Raw genomic sequence first — 16,569 nt, 5'->3', positions numbered from 1 at the left:
TATATATATATATATATATGATTTCAGGTATAATTGTATAAATGTGTGAATATGCATATTTGTGTGTGGTTGGTGCGAAAGTTGATAGTTTTTTTCTTTTTAAATAGAACTGTGCATTTTAGATTGGATTAATGACCATTCGTAAGTTGTTAACTGTTAAAGCACAGTGGAAATTGCCAAATAAGTGGGGGATTAATATATATATATATATATATCCTGATGATCTTATTATTTTCCATTTTTTCGATTAATATATAATTTGATCTTCTTCTATTGTTTCCTCTAAACAAAATAAAGTTGTTAGATCATCTAGAAAATTATTAAAATTTGTATCTAAAAAATAGCTTATATATTGTTGCGATTTTTATTTTAGACATTTATTTTATTTTATAATACTTATTAAAAAAATATAAATTTTATTATTATGTCTTTTATATATTTTTCAATTCTTTTCAATTATTTTTAAAAATACTAGAAATTGCTGTGGTTGCGAAAATTATTTTGAACTGATGGAATTATAAAATTAAAGATCAAATTTTTTCACGTCAAGTATTTAAGGTGGTACCATTTAACTTTTCCCTTACTCTGTCAATATATTATTAAAAAAATATAAAGCTGTCGGGAAATGGAAAACAAAAAGCAAGCAAGCGACAACAAAAACAATATATAAATAAAAAGAGGAAGAGAAAAGTGAGGAAATTAATTTTAAATATTCCGAAAGTTGTTGAAAATAACAGATGGAATACATAACTACAAATTACTAAAAAAAATACAAAATGCGGGAACCGTTACATGATTAATTAAACAACCTTTGAATTATAACAACATTATCGGTCGTGATGTTTTGCATCTTTAACATTATAATGAGTACTAACATTATATATATATATATATAATTTATCTTAATTTGATTGTAATATAAAATTTAAAAAATATGATTTTTAGATATACAATTTAAAATTTAGATGATTTTTGTGGGGGAAGTGTAACGAATTTTCCTAAAATGGCATCTAAAGATAGATTATAAGGATAATCCTCATTAGGGTCACTAATTGGAATCTTTCTTGGTTCTATAAACCCTAATTATTAATGGGGTATAGATGCTCCCACCACTTTTGTGTTTTGTCTGACAAAATTAACCACTCATATATTAATTTTTTATTTAGGGTACTTTTATGTGAACAATTGCATATGTCATATATATGTATTGAAGTCATTAGAAAGAAAATTATTGAATCAGGTACTTTTATATATATAATCGGACTTGTTTATTTTACCATATCATGTTTAGTATTTAACATCTAGATATTTATTATAATTTTAAAAATGTGTTTTCTAGTTTATCATTTCACCGCTAATTGAGTGGTTTGGAACTTTACTTTTTTCCATCCAAATTTCGAGGAAAATATTATATATATAAAAGAAACATTAACTAAATGAAAGAGTAAAGATAAGAGAAAGCAAAAACCCTAGGATCCCATTAAACTATGACCCCTTTTCCCATTTCCTATATCACATTATTTTTTTAAAGCGAGTCTTGTATTTGATGGTTTATGTTGAATTTGATCGGTTTAGACCTGGTTAAGCGTTGGTTAATTCATTTTGGTTTACTCTCGATTTATATTTATAGATATTTAACTGTTCTTATTATTTTGTTTTGAATTTTTGGAGGTTTTTATATTTAAGAAATATTTTGAATTTAAATAAAATAACAGAGAATACTCATTCATTTATCTTTTTTTTTAATAATCTATGGTTCTCCGATTGACACATTTTCAAAAAAAAAAATATAGAATTTTTATTATACGAAACCATAACAATCGAGCTCATATTCTATAGCTCTTCTAAGACGTCGTATTTATGTTATGTTACAGCTGATTACAACCTAGGATTCTAAATTAATTATCAAAGATTGATTCAATCAAACCATCAATTGGAAATGTATATTTATCAAATCAATTCAATATAAAACCGAAGAAATACACTTTTAAAACCGAAATAAGCTAAACAAATTTAAATGAAAACGTAAAACTCGAAAGAAAAATCCGTTAAGGTATGATTAGGGTTAAATTTGAAATATTTGGCAAATTTTCAAGGGAAAAAATAGGGAGAAGTGAAAAGACAAGTCAAATGTCAAATCAGACCTCTTCGTATCATACGACTGTCAGTGCCCCTCTTGTGTTGTCATTCTTTCTCCCTCCATTTTCCCTCTCCTCTTTTTTTTTATTTTCTCATTTCTCAAAATTATTTACCCATAAAAAGAGAAAAATACCAAGAGGGAAAAAAGAATAGTTTCCTTCTCTTTTTGTTTTTGTTTTGGTGTTATGTATATATACACACATTATATATGTTAAAATTCAAGAAATTAATTATAAATCCTTTTAAGGAACAGAAGATAATTCAATCCCATAATTAAGTAGCCGACCGCAATTAGCAAAACCCAAAAGAAGGGTTGATTAATTACCCTCCAAAACTGTATTTTTTTTCCTCATAAAATCCCATAATTAACGTTTAAGTACCACGATTTAATCAGTCGTAATGATTTTCCAACAATTAAAATGAAAAAAAAAAGAGAGAGAACAAGATAGAAATGGGGGGAAGATGGTCAGAATTGGGAGCAACGGTCAACACCGAACCATCAAATCAAATACACAAGTGTCCGAAATTTTCACCCGTTTTGCCTTAACCAATTAGGCCAATGTTCTTATCCATCGAAACCCACTGTCCAAATTACCATAATATCCCAATGTGGTGTCACCACTCAATATGTACATCTATATATGTATATATGTATGCATGTAAGTGCGCACGTATGTGTGTGTACACATGATTTTTTTTTTCTTTAAAAGAGATCTGCTTCGGTTTATGAAGGCTTTCACATGTCCAAATCGGGCCAAAAGGACATAACAAGGATCTTTGGTTTTATTATAGATCTCAAGTATTTTTAATTAACAAAATTAGAGAGGAAAAAAGGGGATAGGGCAAATAGATATGGGATTAAGGGATTAATGAGAATCTATCTACTAATGGTGATTATTACTTTTTTGCCCTCTTTTTTTTCACAAAGATAATGATTTCCCCTTCTTTTCATTGCCCCCCCCCAATTAGATTCTCCTCACCTTATTATTGTATATTTTATTTTTATTTTTTTGTTATATGTTATTTTTATTTCTAATTATGGTAATAAGAGTGCTAATCTTAATTACATTAACCAAACCCAAACCAATTAATAATTTATACCCTCCATATTTTAAATACCTCACCCATCCAGATTTATCTTTCTCTATCTGGGCAAAGAAGAAAATATCTATCAACACAACGCAACCCATCAAACATTAAAGAATCTCTCTCTCTCTCTCTCTCTGCGCGCAGAGAAGGGCGAAAACAGTGTGGCTTTGATCTTCTTCAAGATCGACAAAGATCAAAGCTTGAACCTTTTTCTCTCCACCCAAACGAAAAAGGAACAAACTTTACCGGAAAAAAGACCCTAACTTTCCCGAGACTGATCAGAAAAAAAATAAAGTACTTCAACGATGAGCAGTCTCGAAGAATCATTGCGATCTCTGTCGCTGGATTACCTGAACCTCCTAATCAACGGCCAAGCTTTCTCCGACGTCACCTTCAGCGTCGAGGGCCGTCTTGTCCACGCCCACCGGTGCATCCTCGCTGCACGGAGCCTCTTCTTCCGCAAATTCTTCTGCGGACCCGACCCGCCTTCGGGAACCGGGTTCGACCCGTCGGAAATGACCCGACCTGGACCAGGAAACGTGAGCCCGACACGACCGGCGGGGGTGATACCGGTGAACTCGGTCGGGTACGAGGTGTTCCTGCTGCTGCTGCAGTATCTGTACAGTGGGCAAGTGTCGATCGTGCCGCAGAAGCACGAGCCGAGGCCGAATTGCGGGGAGAGAGGGTGTTGGCACACGCATTGCACCTCGGCCGTTGATCTCGCACTCGAAACCCTCTCAGCCGCTCGTTACTTTGGCGTCGAACAGCTCGCCTTGCTAACTCAGGTTCATATATACGTATATATATAAACATATACCTTTTGATTTTTGTGTTTATATCTATGCACATCGAGTAAAGGTCTCGCCTTTCTTGATGTTCTGGTTTGCGTATTTGATAAAACACTCTTCTGTTTCCTCTCCATCATCTTCATCGTTTTGCAGTTTTGGTTTTCCTAATTGGTAATGTTTTGAGTTCGAAAGCAAACGCCATGCTTTGCATTTGTGTCAATTGTTCTTCTCTTTCCTTCGTCTATAACAGACATTTCAATTTGTTTGTTCTTAGACGGACTTGGCTCTTGCGGGTCAAGATTAATTACTCGAAACCCTTGATCGTTCACAAATGTACAATCGATGGCTATCTTCATATATTAACTTCTTCTGATGGGTCATGTTGTTTCTTAATGGCGGCTTTCGTTTTTTGGCCTCTTGATTTCATGTGTAGATGTGCTCAAGCTTGAAAATGTGTGTTCTTTATCTTGGATCTTCCGCCTTACCAATCAGATGATTTTGCATCGATTTGCACTTAACCCGATTTGGGGAAAACTCTCCGGATTTAAAACCAGTTCCCCAATTTAGAAACTTGATGAGTTAGTGTGCTCACTTTCTTGGTTTGGGTTTGGGGGGTCAGTTTCAATTTGATGCTTAAATTAAGCATGAAACCGCCGCAAATCCAGCAAAGCTAACCCACTTGTTTAAATGATGCTTTCGAGCATCTCATCCGAGAATCTGAGTTATATACGTACTGTCGGGGATTGGATCAAGATCTTGTCTTTTTTTTTTTTAAATCTTGTTTTTGCAGAAACAATTGGCAAGCATGGTGGAGAAGGCTTCCATTGAAGATGTGATGAGGGTTCTTATAGCTTCAAGAAAGCAAGACATGCATCAGTTGTGGACCACTTGCTCTCACTTGGTCGCTAAATCAGGCCTGCCTCCGGAAATCTTGGCCAAGCATCTTCCCATCGACGTGGTCGCCAAGATCGAGGAGCTCCGTCTCAAATCCTCAATGGCGCGACGTTCGCTTATGCCTCACCACCACCACCACCACCATCACGATCTCTCCGTGGCCCAAGACCTCGAAGATCAGAAGATCAGGAGGATGAGGCGAGCGTTGGATTCTTCAGACGTCGAGCTCGTGAAACTTATGGTGATGGGTGAAGGCCTCAACCTTGATGAATCTCTCGCCCTTCATTACGCTGTGGAGAATTGCAGCAGGGAAGTGGTCAAGGCATTGCTCGAGCTAGGCGCCGCAGATGTGAACTACCCGGCCGGCCCGGCCGGTAAAACGCCTCTCCACGTGGCGGCAGAGATGGTTTGCCCGGACATGGTGGCCGTCCTTCTCGACCACCACGCCGACCCTATTGTCCGGACAGTGGATGGTATCACACCTCTCGACATCCTAAGAACCCTAACTTCTGATTTCTTGTTCAAGGGGGCGGTTCCCGGGTTGACCCACATCGAGCCGAACAAGCTCAGGCTTTGCCTCGAACTGGTCCAGTCCGCTGCAATGGTGATCTCGCGTGAAGAAGGTAACAGCAACAACAACAACGACAACAGCCCAGCGATTTTCCCGCCAATGAACGAAGATCGTACAAGCGGGAGCAGTGGTGGAAGCATGAACAACCTGGATTCGAGATTGGTTTATCTGAATCTTGGAGCAGCGAGTTCTGGTTCTGGTCAGGTGGGTTCGAGTCGGAATCATGGGGAGGATCATAACAGTAGCCAAAGCAGGCATCATCATGATCTATCCATGTATCATAATCATCATCATCATCACTTCTAGGATTCTTAGCTGATGATCAGATACTGTTATCCATATGGTTAACCACTCTATTTTTGTATATGGAGATGTATAACATTTTTATTGCATGGAAGGTGATAAAAAAAAATACAAGTTTATTTTAGTTATAATTAGATTTTAATCATTTTGTTTTCACCATGTTCCATCAATCTCGTTGTTTGTTTTTAGGTTAAAAAAAAAAAAGCTTTCCAATTTTCAAAATGGATTTTATTTTTATTTTTATTTCACCCGAATTTACTTAAACATATCTAAAACTTATAAAGTAATTTACTACCACTGTAAGTTCGTTTGGAGCTTTGGCTTTGGTAACCAACAAATGCAGAAAAACACAGTTACATTGGTTAAGGAGGTCCAAGTCAAATCCAATACAAAAGATTTGATTTGAAAAATTATATTATCCGTTGTATAATAATATATATTCATTTTCACATGAAAAAAAAAATAAGTTAGCAGGTGAATTACTGTGATTTGTCTAGACATTTCGATTAATAATGTCTATTTACTTTGCAGATGATGATGGTGACACAGACGTTAATTTATATATTTACATTTTTTTTAAAAATGTTTTGTATGTATTTCTATCACCATTTGTTAATTTGTTTACAATTTAGTTTATATAATTGTACACGATTTGATAGATGCATGCATTGTGTACTCTGAAACGGAACGGTATATTAAAATACCAAGCTTTTCAATAAATGATTTATTCATACATATGTACATGCACGCATACATATATAAGTACAAACGATACATACATACATGCAAATGTACATCTAACAAATGATAATATAATGAGGTATATATAACTCAGATTCTTAAAAGGGGAGAGACATTAATATTAAAAGGAGAATTAAAATAGAAGGAAACAAATTCTGGATATGTTTTTGTTAAAATTTGAAGCGTCAAATCTGTGGTTGTGTAAAGACGAGCACAATGAGGGTGGGGCATTATTAGCCATTAGGGGATAGAAATGCCTTTGGGCATATAAGCTTTAACAAAAAGACAAAGAAATAAATAATTCAAATAAAAAAGCCAATATAATATATATATATATATATATATATAATATATGTATGTATGTATGTACTGAATGTCTCTTCTACAACGTAGAGCCAAATCAATCCGATGGAGTGTTGTGTTGATAATGATGATCTGTCAGGTGACGTTTACAGTTTTCTTGATTATTTATTTTTAAGTTCAATGATCGGTCTAGATCGATTGATAAGTATTATGTTATTTTTAAAATATTATATTATTTGTAGTTATTATTATTATTATTATTAACTGAAAATAAATGCACAACACTCTATAGATTATACCAGAAAACCCTAGAATCTCCATTCTAGAAAGAAAAAAAATCACATTATAAAAATATATTAATCTAATGCTGGTTTTTATGTCATATGATCAATCGACAAACAATATCAAATTTAATAAAAAAAGGATCCTTAAACCTCTTAGTTTTTTAAAAAATAATTATATAATAAAAAAGGACCCCATTTGAATCGGGCCAACGTGTCAGGCTTCTTAGATTTGTTGGGCCAAGCAATAATCTAAAGGACCTTTTACCTACCGACCCAACTGTACCCGGTCCACCAAGACCCGGTTCTACCGGATCTTGCTCCAAGACAAAAATTACAACCCTAACCCACATTTTGTTAACTTCTCCTTTTCTGACCCCATTTCTTCTATCTTTTCTGTTTTCACCCTAGAAGATTGAAAACTCTGCTCTGTAATGTTTGCATTCACCACAAAGGTTACAGAACATTTGAGATTCTTAGAATAATTTTTCACAACATTTATAACTGTGCAGCGATGAAGAAGAAGAAGATCGGCAAAGACTATAACAATCACCGACGAGGAAGATAATCCGAGTTATGACATTTTCGTCTAATTAATCATGTAAGCAATGGGTGTTAGAATACCGATGGCCACATAAGTCGGGATAAGGAGGTGATGACGATGACGATGACGACGGTGGCGAGTGCATACAATGGGAAGTGTCATGATGGTGACCCATCGAAGATGTCGAATCTGAATCTGAATACGAATCAATCTTTCTCTTTCCCTTCAGCTTTCCCGACATCCCCTTCCAAGATTTGCTTCCTCCATGACTAAGAATTCTCTTTACCGAAAAGTGGCGAGAGTCTGAAGTTTGTATCTTTTTCCCTCGTCTCTTTGATTTCGTCGCTTTCGCCTTGCTTTTACCAGTGGGTTTCTTCGACTTGGAGTAGCTATGATGTCCTCGCCTGTGAACAAAACTCTTCTTTAATTCTATTTAATAGAACACAAGGTGTATATATATATATATATATGTATATATGGAATAGTGGTATGGTATTTGAGTATTTGGTGCAAAACAATTATGGTTAACGAGAATGAAAGAACCGTGAAGAATGGTGATAGCTGTGCGAATCAGCCGAGCTACTGTCACTGCCATGTCTTGTCAATCTTCTGGCCGTTTTCCGGCCACGAGAAGTGTTCTTCGACTTGGACGATGAACCGCCCATCTTTTATCGCCAAAACGTTGTATAATGTGAAAGATGGTTAGCTATAAAATGCAGATATAAATAAAGTTCAACGATAAATCCACAATAATTGCAGAAATATATTTGAAGATCGGAAGCGTGCCTTCAACCATGACTACTACGCAGGCATGCATGTGGCCGATTAAATGCCCCATCTAAACCAGCAAAAGAAACGATTTACTTGATGCATTAGAATCCGAGGGTTGAAGGAGCATGTAATTGGGAAGAATGATCTTCTTTTCCACTCATTTCGGTTTTGAATCGTATCCTCCGAAATTTACAACACATCCAAATCATTCCTAATGACTCGTTTCCAAACCTACCCCTTCTTCGTTTCTTCACGAGATATCTTTATACTCTCTAATTTTCTAACCGGAGCGTCGAACGGTATATGTTTTATATATCCAAACCACCTTATGCGCCCTTCCCGTAATTTCTCTTCTATGGTTACGACTCCTAATTTCTCTCTAATACTTTCATTCCGGATTCTGTCCATCCGTGTATGTCCGCACATCCATCGCAACATCCTCATCTCGCCCACACACATTTTGGACACATGTTATCCTTTTGCGAGAGAAATTTGGTTAGTCTGTTAAAATAGAGATCATGAATACACAAAACACTCACCAAAGGGAAGAAAACTTATAGATACACATTATTCATATGCACATCGCGTCCATAGGTGGTCATTTCTTGCGGGCCAAAGCTGCAGCAATTCCACCAGCTATGAGGCCTACGGCTGTAGCCGTGATCCCTATCCCAATTACACCATCTGCCACAACAACAAAAAATGGACGTCCATTGACAACTCGATAGATCTGGATAGATAACGTTGGTTACCCCAACAGAACGTTTTAGTGCTTACCCTTTGCGATTTTGTCCTCAACAGTCTTCTTCAGGACCAATGCTTGCCTCCAATCAGGTTGAATCTACGAGAATTTTAGTCCATGCTGAGAATCTCAGAGAACATCACAAGACCACGGAAGGAAACAGAGTTGGACTAAGTATCAACCTCGAGACAGTGCTCCACGAGCTGACGGCTCTTTGGATAATCACCGGTTCGATAGTATCCAACGGCAAGAAGATAAAGCTTCTCTCGGTCCTGCAAAGGAGGGCTACTATTTGCCAGACATGCTGCAAGAAAGAAAAAAAAACACAGCTTTTTTTGCCCGTCTCATATTTGCACGGAAAAATAAAAGAGAAAGGATTCCCACAGCCTTCTTGATGAAACTTGCAATAGGCGAGCCATTTAGCACAAAGCATGGTCCCCAATGATCTTAGTGTGCGTCAAACTACGGCATGGAACAAGAAAGGAGATACCTTCAAGCATGGCGATTCCACGTTGCACATCTTCCGGTTGACGAGAATGAACAAGCGCCCATGATAATCGCATTATGGTCTCCTTCTTAAGTTCTTCGGAGCCACCATCCGTGGCCTCTTGGACCTCTCTTTCACACCCCTGCCCGCAGAACAGCACGGCTGAGTCGGTGACCAGAACACTAATAAAAATGGGGACAAGACCATTGAAGCTCCCAACGCATGAACCATCAGACTATAGTTATATTTCATAGTAATTCCATGTGGCCGATAAGGCGAGTGTATGTGCGCGTGCAAACAAATTCATCCAAATCGGATCGCCTGCAATATTCGAGGGGCGATTACAGCGCGTTACTTTCACAAACTATCACACCGCTCGAATATCCATGAGATCAAAATCCAATTTCTAATTCAATCTCCACGGACTGTGGAGTTCAAGCAAACCCACCCATCAGAAATCACCCAGAAAAGCACGGAAATGTTCGAATCTCCATAAACGGACCGTGATTTTGAGAGCGGAAAAGATCCAAAAACCATAAGCGAAAACGCGTGGAGGAGGAGGAGGAGACTTACGACGATGACATCGCACTCGCACCAGGGGATCTTATCGCCACCGCTGAAGAAGGAACCAACGGATTCGAACAATTGTCCCATCTTAGCATCCATTGAAACAACACAGAGAAGCCGATCCAAATATCTGATTTAAAGGAAGGGTTTGCTCGGCCTCTTAAGAAGAAGAAGAACACCTGCGTGACATGACCAATGACCATGACCCACAACAGCCAAAGGACGGAAGAGTTGATATTATCAACTAGACCTCCAGTATTTTGGGTTTCACGCAGTACTATCCAATATTTATTTATTTTCAAAAACAACCCCATCCACCATAAGAATATCAAATCAAACCCTACTCTCCCATAAGAATGATTTCCCATGAAGACAATGAAACAGCAAAACTAGTACCATACTGCTTAGGGGTCGATTTGGTAAATATCACACAAATTTCCCAATATAAAACCCTAACAATAGTAGCACAATTCAATGATTCAGGATCAAAGTGAAAAACTACAAGGGATCTCAGGAAGAACATAAAAGGGCAAAGGTTGCATCAGATATTCCACCAGGAAACACACAACACGCCAAGAAAAAACCATATGATGCGAAAATGCTGAAACATCAAAGAGGATAATTTCTGGTTGGGTATTTATTAGTCGCCGGTGGCAAGGGCTGACTGCAGTACTTCTTCAAGATACTTCTCGGCGGCAGCGAATTGCCGTTTCTTGTCTTCTATTGCAAGTGCTGCCAGAGCTTTATCCTGCTCCATCACAAATAACATATCATGAATTTGCAAGACCAACCAATGGTACGTATAGAGAGAGATAGAGAAGTGTTTCATCAATGGAGGATTCAATCTCGGTGTCAGTCACAAAGGGAAAACACCCTTATTGTGTATTTACCGGGGGCAAGTCCTGGTAACTTCTTAGAGTGTCGAGGACGGGTTTTGTCTTCTTCTCCAAATCCTTTCTGTGCTCAGCCATTTCTACCAGTACCCTGTGGCTGATATCGGGAGTGTAACCAACACGGTTGAGTAACGTCTGCCCCACATAAGCACAATCACAAATTAATTCCGGTGACTATGAAAGTTAAGAGGGAACAGCATAAACTAGAAAAAAGGCACAATTTTGTTTTATTTTCCTTGTAGCTCTGTTTATGGACCAACAGACAGCAGGTCAATAGACACCACTATCGATGTCTCTTACTATAGAACACTCTTCAATATTTCTTGACAAATGGTCAAGAAAATTGGTGGGAATCAAAAAGCTCCTTGTTATGTGGTTGAAGGGCTTTAGGTCTGTACACATAAATGATTATTAGAAGATAGATTGACTATCCACAGTCTCATTGGAAGGATATGCTTTTAACATCTCTCTCTCACTCTTAGAAATGTAGCAAATGACAATTTTTTGGTATACATAATGGCTATAGACCTGCAAGAGCTAGGTATTTCTCCATTTTCATGAATCCGGCCATGGTATGGCAAACTCCACCAAATCTAATTGTTTAGCCTATTGTCAGTACTATTAACCTGGACCAGAAGGTAAACTGAAAGAAGGTGGCTATTACCTCATAGTTCTTGTACTGCTGTATGTACTGACGTTCCTTTGATGCCATGACTTCCAAATTTGTCTTCCAATTATCCATCTGGGACTCGCAAGGGGCTACATCATCCTCTAGCTGTGCAAGAATTCTGCAAAAGCCAACATGGCAAAAACAATAAGGAGCATTTCCTTTGCTCAGATACCTCGGAAAAAGGTGCATAACACAAACATATCATGCTGGAAGTCAAATTTGTTGGTCGTTTCTCCATTAAGAATCTTACTTCTTTAAATATGTCAACCTCTGTATCGCCTTTCTTGTATAATCGAGAAGAATCTTGGACTCCTTCTGTGCCTTAGCCCTCTTCTCCTCCACTCCAGTCTTCCTCAACGAAATGTCACCCATTGCTACAAGAAAACTATACAGATACTCTTCGGCAACAGTTTTGAACATAACACACATCCAAGGAGAATAAACTATGAAGCGGAAGGCAACTCACCTACTCAGTTCAGTGTCCCTTACATTCAACAAATTCGCAACATTCGCAAGAACTTGCGCCGATGAGACCACATTTGATGGTAAGCTCTCTTGTGCCAACCCAACATTCTCCAAAATCTCTCTTATCCTAGCCGCTACATCAATAAACCCAGAATGATGAAGATAAGCCCATATTCTGTCTCACTCCATAAAGCTTGTATAACCAGAAACAGCATTGCCCATCAATGGAACAACAGCATTAATGATACTAAGCTATAGAAGGAACGAACAAAAGTAACGAATTTGAACTCTTAACGGGCAGAGTTTAGGAACTGCAACGAAGTACCTTGCGCTCGGTACTCCGAAGCCTTTTGCCGAAAATCATTACCAACAATGGCTGCAGCCTGAGTCTTGGCTTGGGAAGCGGTGGCGAGATTGTAGAGATGGGCAATGCTCCGGTGAGTGTATTCGAAGGTAGGAACCTCTTTGCCGGCGGATTCGAACTGAGAGGTGAGCCACGCCTGCACCTCCGCGATCCGTGCGGCGTCAGAACCGCCCTTGGCTTCGCTCACCGTCGCCGGATCACCTATCACATCGCTCATTCTCTCTCCGATGACCTCAATTCAAATATCGAGTTCAATTTCGCAGATCAATTATAAGGCTAAGAGTGGGCGATTAACCTTGGATTGCTTCGATTGGAGCTAAGAAAAAAGATGAAATCGGAAGATGCGAGCGGGAAACATCACCTACCGACTCGAAATTAGGGTGATTTGTTGGTTTGCGATTGCGTTCCTGAAAAACCCTAGAACTTGCCGATGATGAAGAATACGGGTTCTTCCTGTCAGACGCGGCACAACTCCCACAGTACGATCAAAATGAGTATATATTATCTTTTATCCAAGGGAACAGTGTAATGGGTTGAATTTTACAAGAATTTAGAAGTTGAGTTTACAGATTTAAAATAATCAAGGAAATTTTGAATGATAAATTGTTCTGAATTCAAAAAGTCATTACCATTTATTTAAATTTAAATTAAAACCCTGGGAATCTGGTAAGACAAAATCAAAATAAATAAAATATGGAAACGACCATACAAAATTTAGAAACTTTTAAATTTTGTTATATATATTTATCAAGAGTTGAGTAACATTATTTTTTTAAGAAAAAGTGGTTGCGTGAAAATAATAAACAGTATATAATATATACGGCCAAATTTTAGCTGTATATGTGAATAAATGCACATTGCGTGTAACGAGTTCGGTAGAATCTTAGATCACTCTGATGTAACATCTCACTAGCTCCACTCAAACCATATTATATATCATTGAAGTATATAGTCAAATGATCGTTATAATTATTTTAATTCATATGTGGACAGCCAATGTCTCTTAATCAATAAATGGTTTCCGCTGCCACAATGAATTAATCATCACATAAATAATATAACATGCACGCAGCATTCATCTCTCTCTCTTGACGCATGGGCTCAACGCTGTGCTGCCTTGGGGCGGCTAACAAGGAACACGGCGGAGACAAGGCAAGAACGGCGGAGGCCGGTGACCGGAAGTGGCCGGCGGGGGAAGAGTTCCTGTCGGATGCGAGCACTTTCTCGGTGGAGGAGCAATCGCGGCGGCTGAAGGCGGCGAGGGTGGAGGAGCAGAGGCTCGGACGTGAAGCCGAGGGAGTGATGACGTGGGTCAAACAAGAATCGGCCAGATTTGACTGACCAATTCCGCCCTTCCACAAGGTCTTCCACTTGAGCTTCTCTTTCTGCAACAATGGCTATCAGGATCATCATCCATGTTTATGAACAAACGGCGTCATCATGCCTGCCATTTCTTCTCAAAGCAAGACGTATGTGATGTGAATACAGTTTCTTCAGACAGATGCTTCCACGAGCCCTTCCATGAGCTCCCATGTGTTTATCACCGAGAGGGGACAACGACTCGCGTGGGAGCCGTAGGTAGTGATTGTCGCCTTTCCTCGCCGGAGGGTGATGAACCAACGGCGTCGGCAAGGAGAAAGCTCTCGGAACCGGAGATGGACAATGGGAGCTGAATTTCGCCGCGGACGGAGAAGCCGGTGAAGCGGAAGAAGAGGAGGAAGATGCAAAAGTAACGGCTTTAGAAGCAGAAGAACCAATGAGTTGAAGCAGAGCAGCAGGAGCAACAATGGCGTCGGTTTCGGATTCGGAGTCGCCAAAACTCTTACTTACAAATATTTTAAATATTAATATCTCTATAAATATATTGATTACTACATTTGGTGAAAAAAAAAAGTAAGATTTCCTTTTTGAAGAAAATATGTTATGATAACTTATTCATTCAAAATTCGAACTGACGAAAAGTTTAAAAAAAAATTATAGTATCCGAATTTCAACGGATTTATTTTTCTATTTTAGTTTACTTTTAAATAGAACATAGATTTATTGAATAAAAAACAAAAAGATAACTAGAAGTATTCAAATACTTAATATCTTTTTGTTAAAAAAAAAGATTATCTCGATTAATAATTATTTTAAAAAAATTCTAATATTCTGATAAGATTAAGATATTATCAAGATATGATCTCGATTAATAATTATCTGTAAAAAATTAGTTACTAATAAAATAAAATCCAAACAATATAAAAGAGATAAAATCAGTATCACTAAAAACTCTCGGAACTGCGAGTGCAAGGCGAAAACAGAAGAAGAACTCACAGCTCAAAGGATGACCGATCAAGCATCTGTTGCTTCTTCTTCTCCACCGGTAGGGTCTTCTCCGCCATTCCCAAGATTCCTCTGCGTTGCAGGGGAAAAAACCTTTTTAGGGTTTAGAATTCATGACAATCTATTTTCAGATGATGGTATATATATACACATAGTCTGTCTTGTTTAGAACACTGTCGCTAGGTTCGTTAAGTTCGGTGTTTTTCACGGCGAATTTCCGGAGGGTTTGAGGGTGCTGGTCGTGGATGAAGATCCCCACTATCTCCTCACAATGGAGAACCAACTCAAAGAATTTAAATATCAAGGTACATATACATATATATATATATATATATATATATATATATAATTTCAGTTTTGATAGATCTATATATATATTCGATTTCTTCTTATGTTTTCATGAAATAATAATGATTCAGTCACGAAATGCAACGGATTGGCCGCCGCCTTGTCGCTTCTCCGCGGCAGCAAAAATAGTTGCGATATAGCCATCGTGGACGTCCAAGATTTAAACGCCGAAAGATCCAAGATTTTTTCACAAATCAGATCCGAGACAGATATCCCCATCATCAGTAAGCATTTTTAAATTCCCACTCATTCACGTCAATAAAATATAAACATACGTACCATTATAATATATATATATATATATATATATATAATATATTCGTTATTTATCATGTATAAGCAGTTATGTCTTCGGATGATTCGGTGGAATCGGTGATCGAAGGTGTGAGGAACGGTGCATGCGATTATCTGGTGAAGCCGATAAGACCGGAGGTGCTGAGGACGATATACAAACACGTGGCTAAGAAAGTTCTAGAACGTGCGGAGGAAGAAGAGAAGGGTGAGACCTCGTCCTCTTGTTTCACAAACCCTAGAAAAAAGGTCCTCGACGAAGGACATGACAGCGATCACGTGCATGGTAGGGTTTCGAAAAAGAGAAGAGTGATTTGGTCTACCGATCTTCATCGTCAGTTTTTGGATGCCGTCAATCAGCTTGGGGTTGACAGTGAGTTTTTTGTTCATATCAAATTTAGGGTTTTGTAATATATAAATATATATATATATATAATCTAATTATATTTATATCTATATACCGTATGATTTATTCCTAAGTGTTGATATATAGAGGCTGTTCCAAAAAAAATCTTGGAGATAATGAATGATGAGAGTCTCAGAAGAGAAAATGTCGCCAGTCATCTCCAGGTAATTAAATAAACAATTCTATATTTCATATCAATTCTCGAACCCTTTTGCAGATTTATTCTAAGAAACCGATTACTCCAACAAAATCGTATACTCAAATAACTAATTAAACAATATCCGCAATAATTAGGGTTGTTACGATTAATTTTTTTCAAAATTTTTAGATGAATGAATGATTTTTTTTCTCAACTTTTGAAATCACACCTTAGAATTTGAACTCTAATACTAAAACAATTATCAATGAGTTGATTTCTTTTCAAAAATATTTTTTTCCTGCAGAAATACCGAATGTATCTGAAGAGACAGGAAGAAGAAAAAGAGAACATGAAACGCCCCTTGTCATGTCCACCAGACAGAAACTACTACCCAGCTCCACCTTGTCTCAGCGAGAACACCTCGACGATGATGCATCAAAACCCTACA

At 37.7% G+C, this 16,569-nt stretch overlaps 5 protein-coding genes across 8 annotated transcripts; 3 read left to right on the top strand and 2 right to left on the bottom strand.

The window, feature by feature from the left end:
- Positions 1 to 3,302: 3,302 nt before the first annotated feature.
- LOC104824419 (regulatory protein NPR5-like) lies at positions 3,303 to 5,908 on the top strand. The gene is made up of 2 exons (XM_010556489.1): positions 3,303 to 4,013; positions 4,807 to 5,908. Exons 1-2 carry the CDS (start codon positions 3,534 to 3,536, stop codon positions 5,785 to 5,787), a joined length of 1,461 nt encoding a protein of 486 aa, XP_010554791.1. The 5' UTR covers positions 3,303 to 3,533; the 3' UTR covers positions 5,788 to 5,908.
- A 1,614-nt stretch (positions 5,909 to 7,522) lies between these two features.
- On the bottom strand, positions 7,523 to 10,405 carry LOC104824418 (mitochondrial fission 1 protein A-like). Of its 2 annotated transcripts, XR_773446.2 has the most exons (6): positions 10,227 to 10,405; positions 9,657 to 9,795; positions 9,349 to 9,470; positions 9,202 to 9,265; positions 8,197 to 9,108; positions 7,525 to 8,057 (listed from the first exon to the last, which is right to left on the bottom strand). XR_773446.2 is itself a non-coding variant. In XM_010556487.2 (5 exons), the coding sequence occupies exons 1-5, from the start codon at positions 10,317 to 10,319 to the stop codon at positions 9,023 to 9,025; spliced, it is 504 nt and encodes a 167-aa protein (XP_010554789.1). In that variant the 5' UTR covers positions 10,320 to 10,405; the 3' UTR covers positions 7,523 to 9,022. The 2 variants fall into 2 exon arrangements, 1 of the variants encoding a protein (XP_010554789.1); XM_010556487.2 differs by having other exon boundaries at positions 7,523 to 9,108.
- A 196-nt stretch (positions 10,406 to 10,601) lies between these two features.
- Positions 10,602 to 13,095, bottom strand: LOC104824417 (AUGMIN subunit 1). Of its 3 annotated transcripts, none has more exons than XM_010556485.2 (7): positions 12,978 to 13,095; positions 12,574 to 12,844; positions 12,250 to 12,382; positions 12,034 to 12,168; positions 11,778 to 11,901; positions 11,111 to 11,248; positions 10,602 to 10,968 (listed from the first exon to the last, which is right to left on the bottom strand). In XM_010556485.2, exons 2-7 carry the CDS (start codon positions 12,827 to 12,829, stop codon positions 10,861 to 10,863), a joined length of 894 nt encoding a protein of 297 aa, XP_010554787.1. In that variant the 5' UTR covers positions 12,830 to 12,844; positions 12,978 to 13,095; the 3' UTR covers positions 10,602 to 10,860. The 3 variants fall into 3 exon arrangements, with proteins under 3 accessions (XP_010554787.1, XP_010554788.1, XP_019059318.1); XM_010556486.2 differs by having other exon boundaries at positions 12,574 to 12,834; XM_019203773.1 differs by lacking the exons at positions 12,574 to 12,844; positions 12,978 to 13,095 and having other exon boundaries at positions 12,034 to 12,157; positions 12,250 to 12,340.
- A 563-nt stretch (positions 13,096 to 13,658) lies between these two features.
- LOC104824415 lies at positions 13,659 to 14,489 on the top strand. The gene has a single exon (XM_010556484.2). The coding sequence runs from the start codon at positions 13,708 to 13,710 to the stop codon at positions 13,951 to 13,953; it is 246 nt and encodes an 81-aa protein (XP_010554786.1). The 5' UTR covers positions 13,659 to 13,707; the 3' UTR covers positions 13,954 to 14,489.
- Positions 14,490 to 14,906: 417 nt separating this feature from the next.
- LOC104824604 (putative two-component response regulator-like APRR4) lies at positions 14,907 to 16,566 on the top strand (the record flags this gene model as incomplete). Its single annotated transcript, XM_010556699.2, has 6 exons — positions 14,907 to 14,977; positions 15,107 to 15,242; positions 15,357 to 15,509; positions 15,629 to 15,949; positions 16,070 to 16,146; positions 16,426 to 16,566. Coding segments are annotated over exons 1-6 (867 nt in total), but the record flags the coding sequence as incomplete, so codon positions are not given.
- Positions 16,567 to 16,569: the final 3 nt, after the last annotated feature.

The sequence above is a fragment of the Tarenaya hassleriana genome, unplaced genomic scaffold, assembly GCF_000463585.1.
Source record: "Tarenaya hassleriana unplaced genomic scaffold, ASM46358v1 Cleome4, whole genome shotgun sequence".
In the NCBI taxonomy this organism is placed as follows: Eukaryota; Viridiplantae; Streptophyta; class Magnoliopsida; order Brassicales; family Cleomaceae; genus Tarenaya; species Tarenaya hassleriana.
This window is presented reverse-complemented; position numbering and strand designations above follow the sequence as displayed.

What these genes read in the sequence shown, in the direction of transcription:
- LOC104824415 (XM_010556484.2), top strand. Translation starts at nt 13,708, where the DNA reads ATGGGCTCAACGCTGTGCTGCCTTGGGGCGGCTAACAAGGAACACGGC.
- LOC104824417 (XM_010556485.2), bottom strand. Translation starts at nt 12,829, where the DNA reads ATGAGCGATGTGATAGGTGATCCGGCGACGGTGAGCGAAGCCAAGGGC. An exon ending in AGGTTGACATATTTAAAGAA is followed by an intron (nt 11,902 to 12,033) that starts GTAAGATTCTTA and finishes TGGCTTTTGCAG; the next exon opens with AATTCTTGCACAGCTAGAGG. An exon ending in GTTACCAGGACTTGCCCCCG is followed by an intron (nt 10,969 to 11,110) that starts GTAAATACACAA and finishes GTGATGGAGCAG; the next exon opens with GATAAAGCTCTGGCAGCACT.
- LOC104824418 (XM_010556487.2), bottom strand. Translation starts at nt 10,319, where the DNA reads ATGGATGCTAAGATGGGACAATTGTTCGAATCCGTTGGTTCCTTCTTC. An exon ending in TCGTGGAGCACTGTCTCGAG is followed by an intron (nt 9,266 to 9,348) that starts GTTGATACTTAG and finishes AAATTCTCGTAG; the next exon opens with ATTCAACCTGATTGGAGGCA. An exon ending in TGAGGACAAAATCGCAAAGG is followed by an intron (nt 9,109 to 9,201) that starts GTAAGCACTAAA and finishes TTGTTGTGGCAG; the next exon opens with ATGGTGTAATTGGGATAGGG.
- LOC104824419 (XM_010556489.1), top strand. Translation starts at nt 3,534, where the DNA reads ATGAGCAGTCTCGAAGAATCATTGCGATCTCTGTCGCTGGATTACCTG. An exon ending in AGCTCGCCTTGCTAACTCAG is followed by an intron (nt 4,014 to 4,806) that starts GTTCATATATAC and finishes TTGTTTTTGCAG; the next exon opens with AAACAATTGGCAAGCATGGT.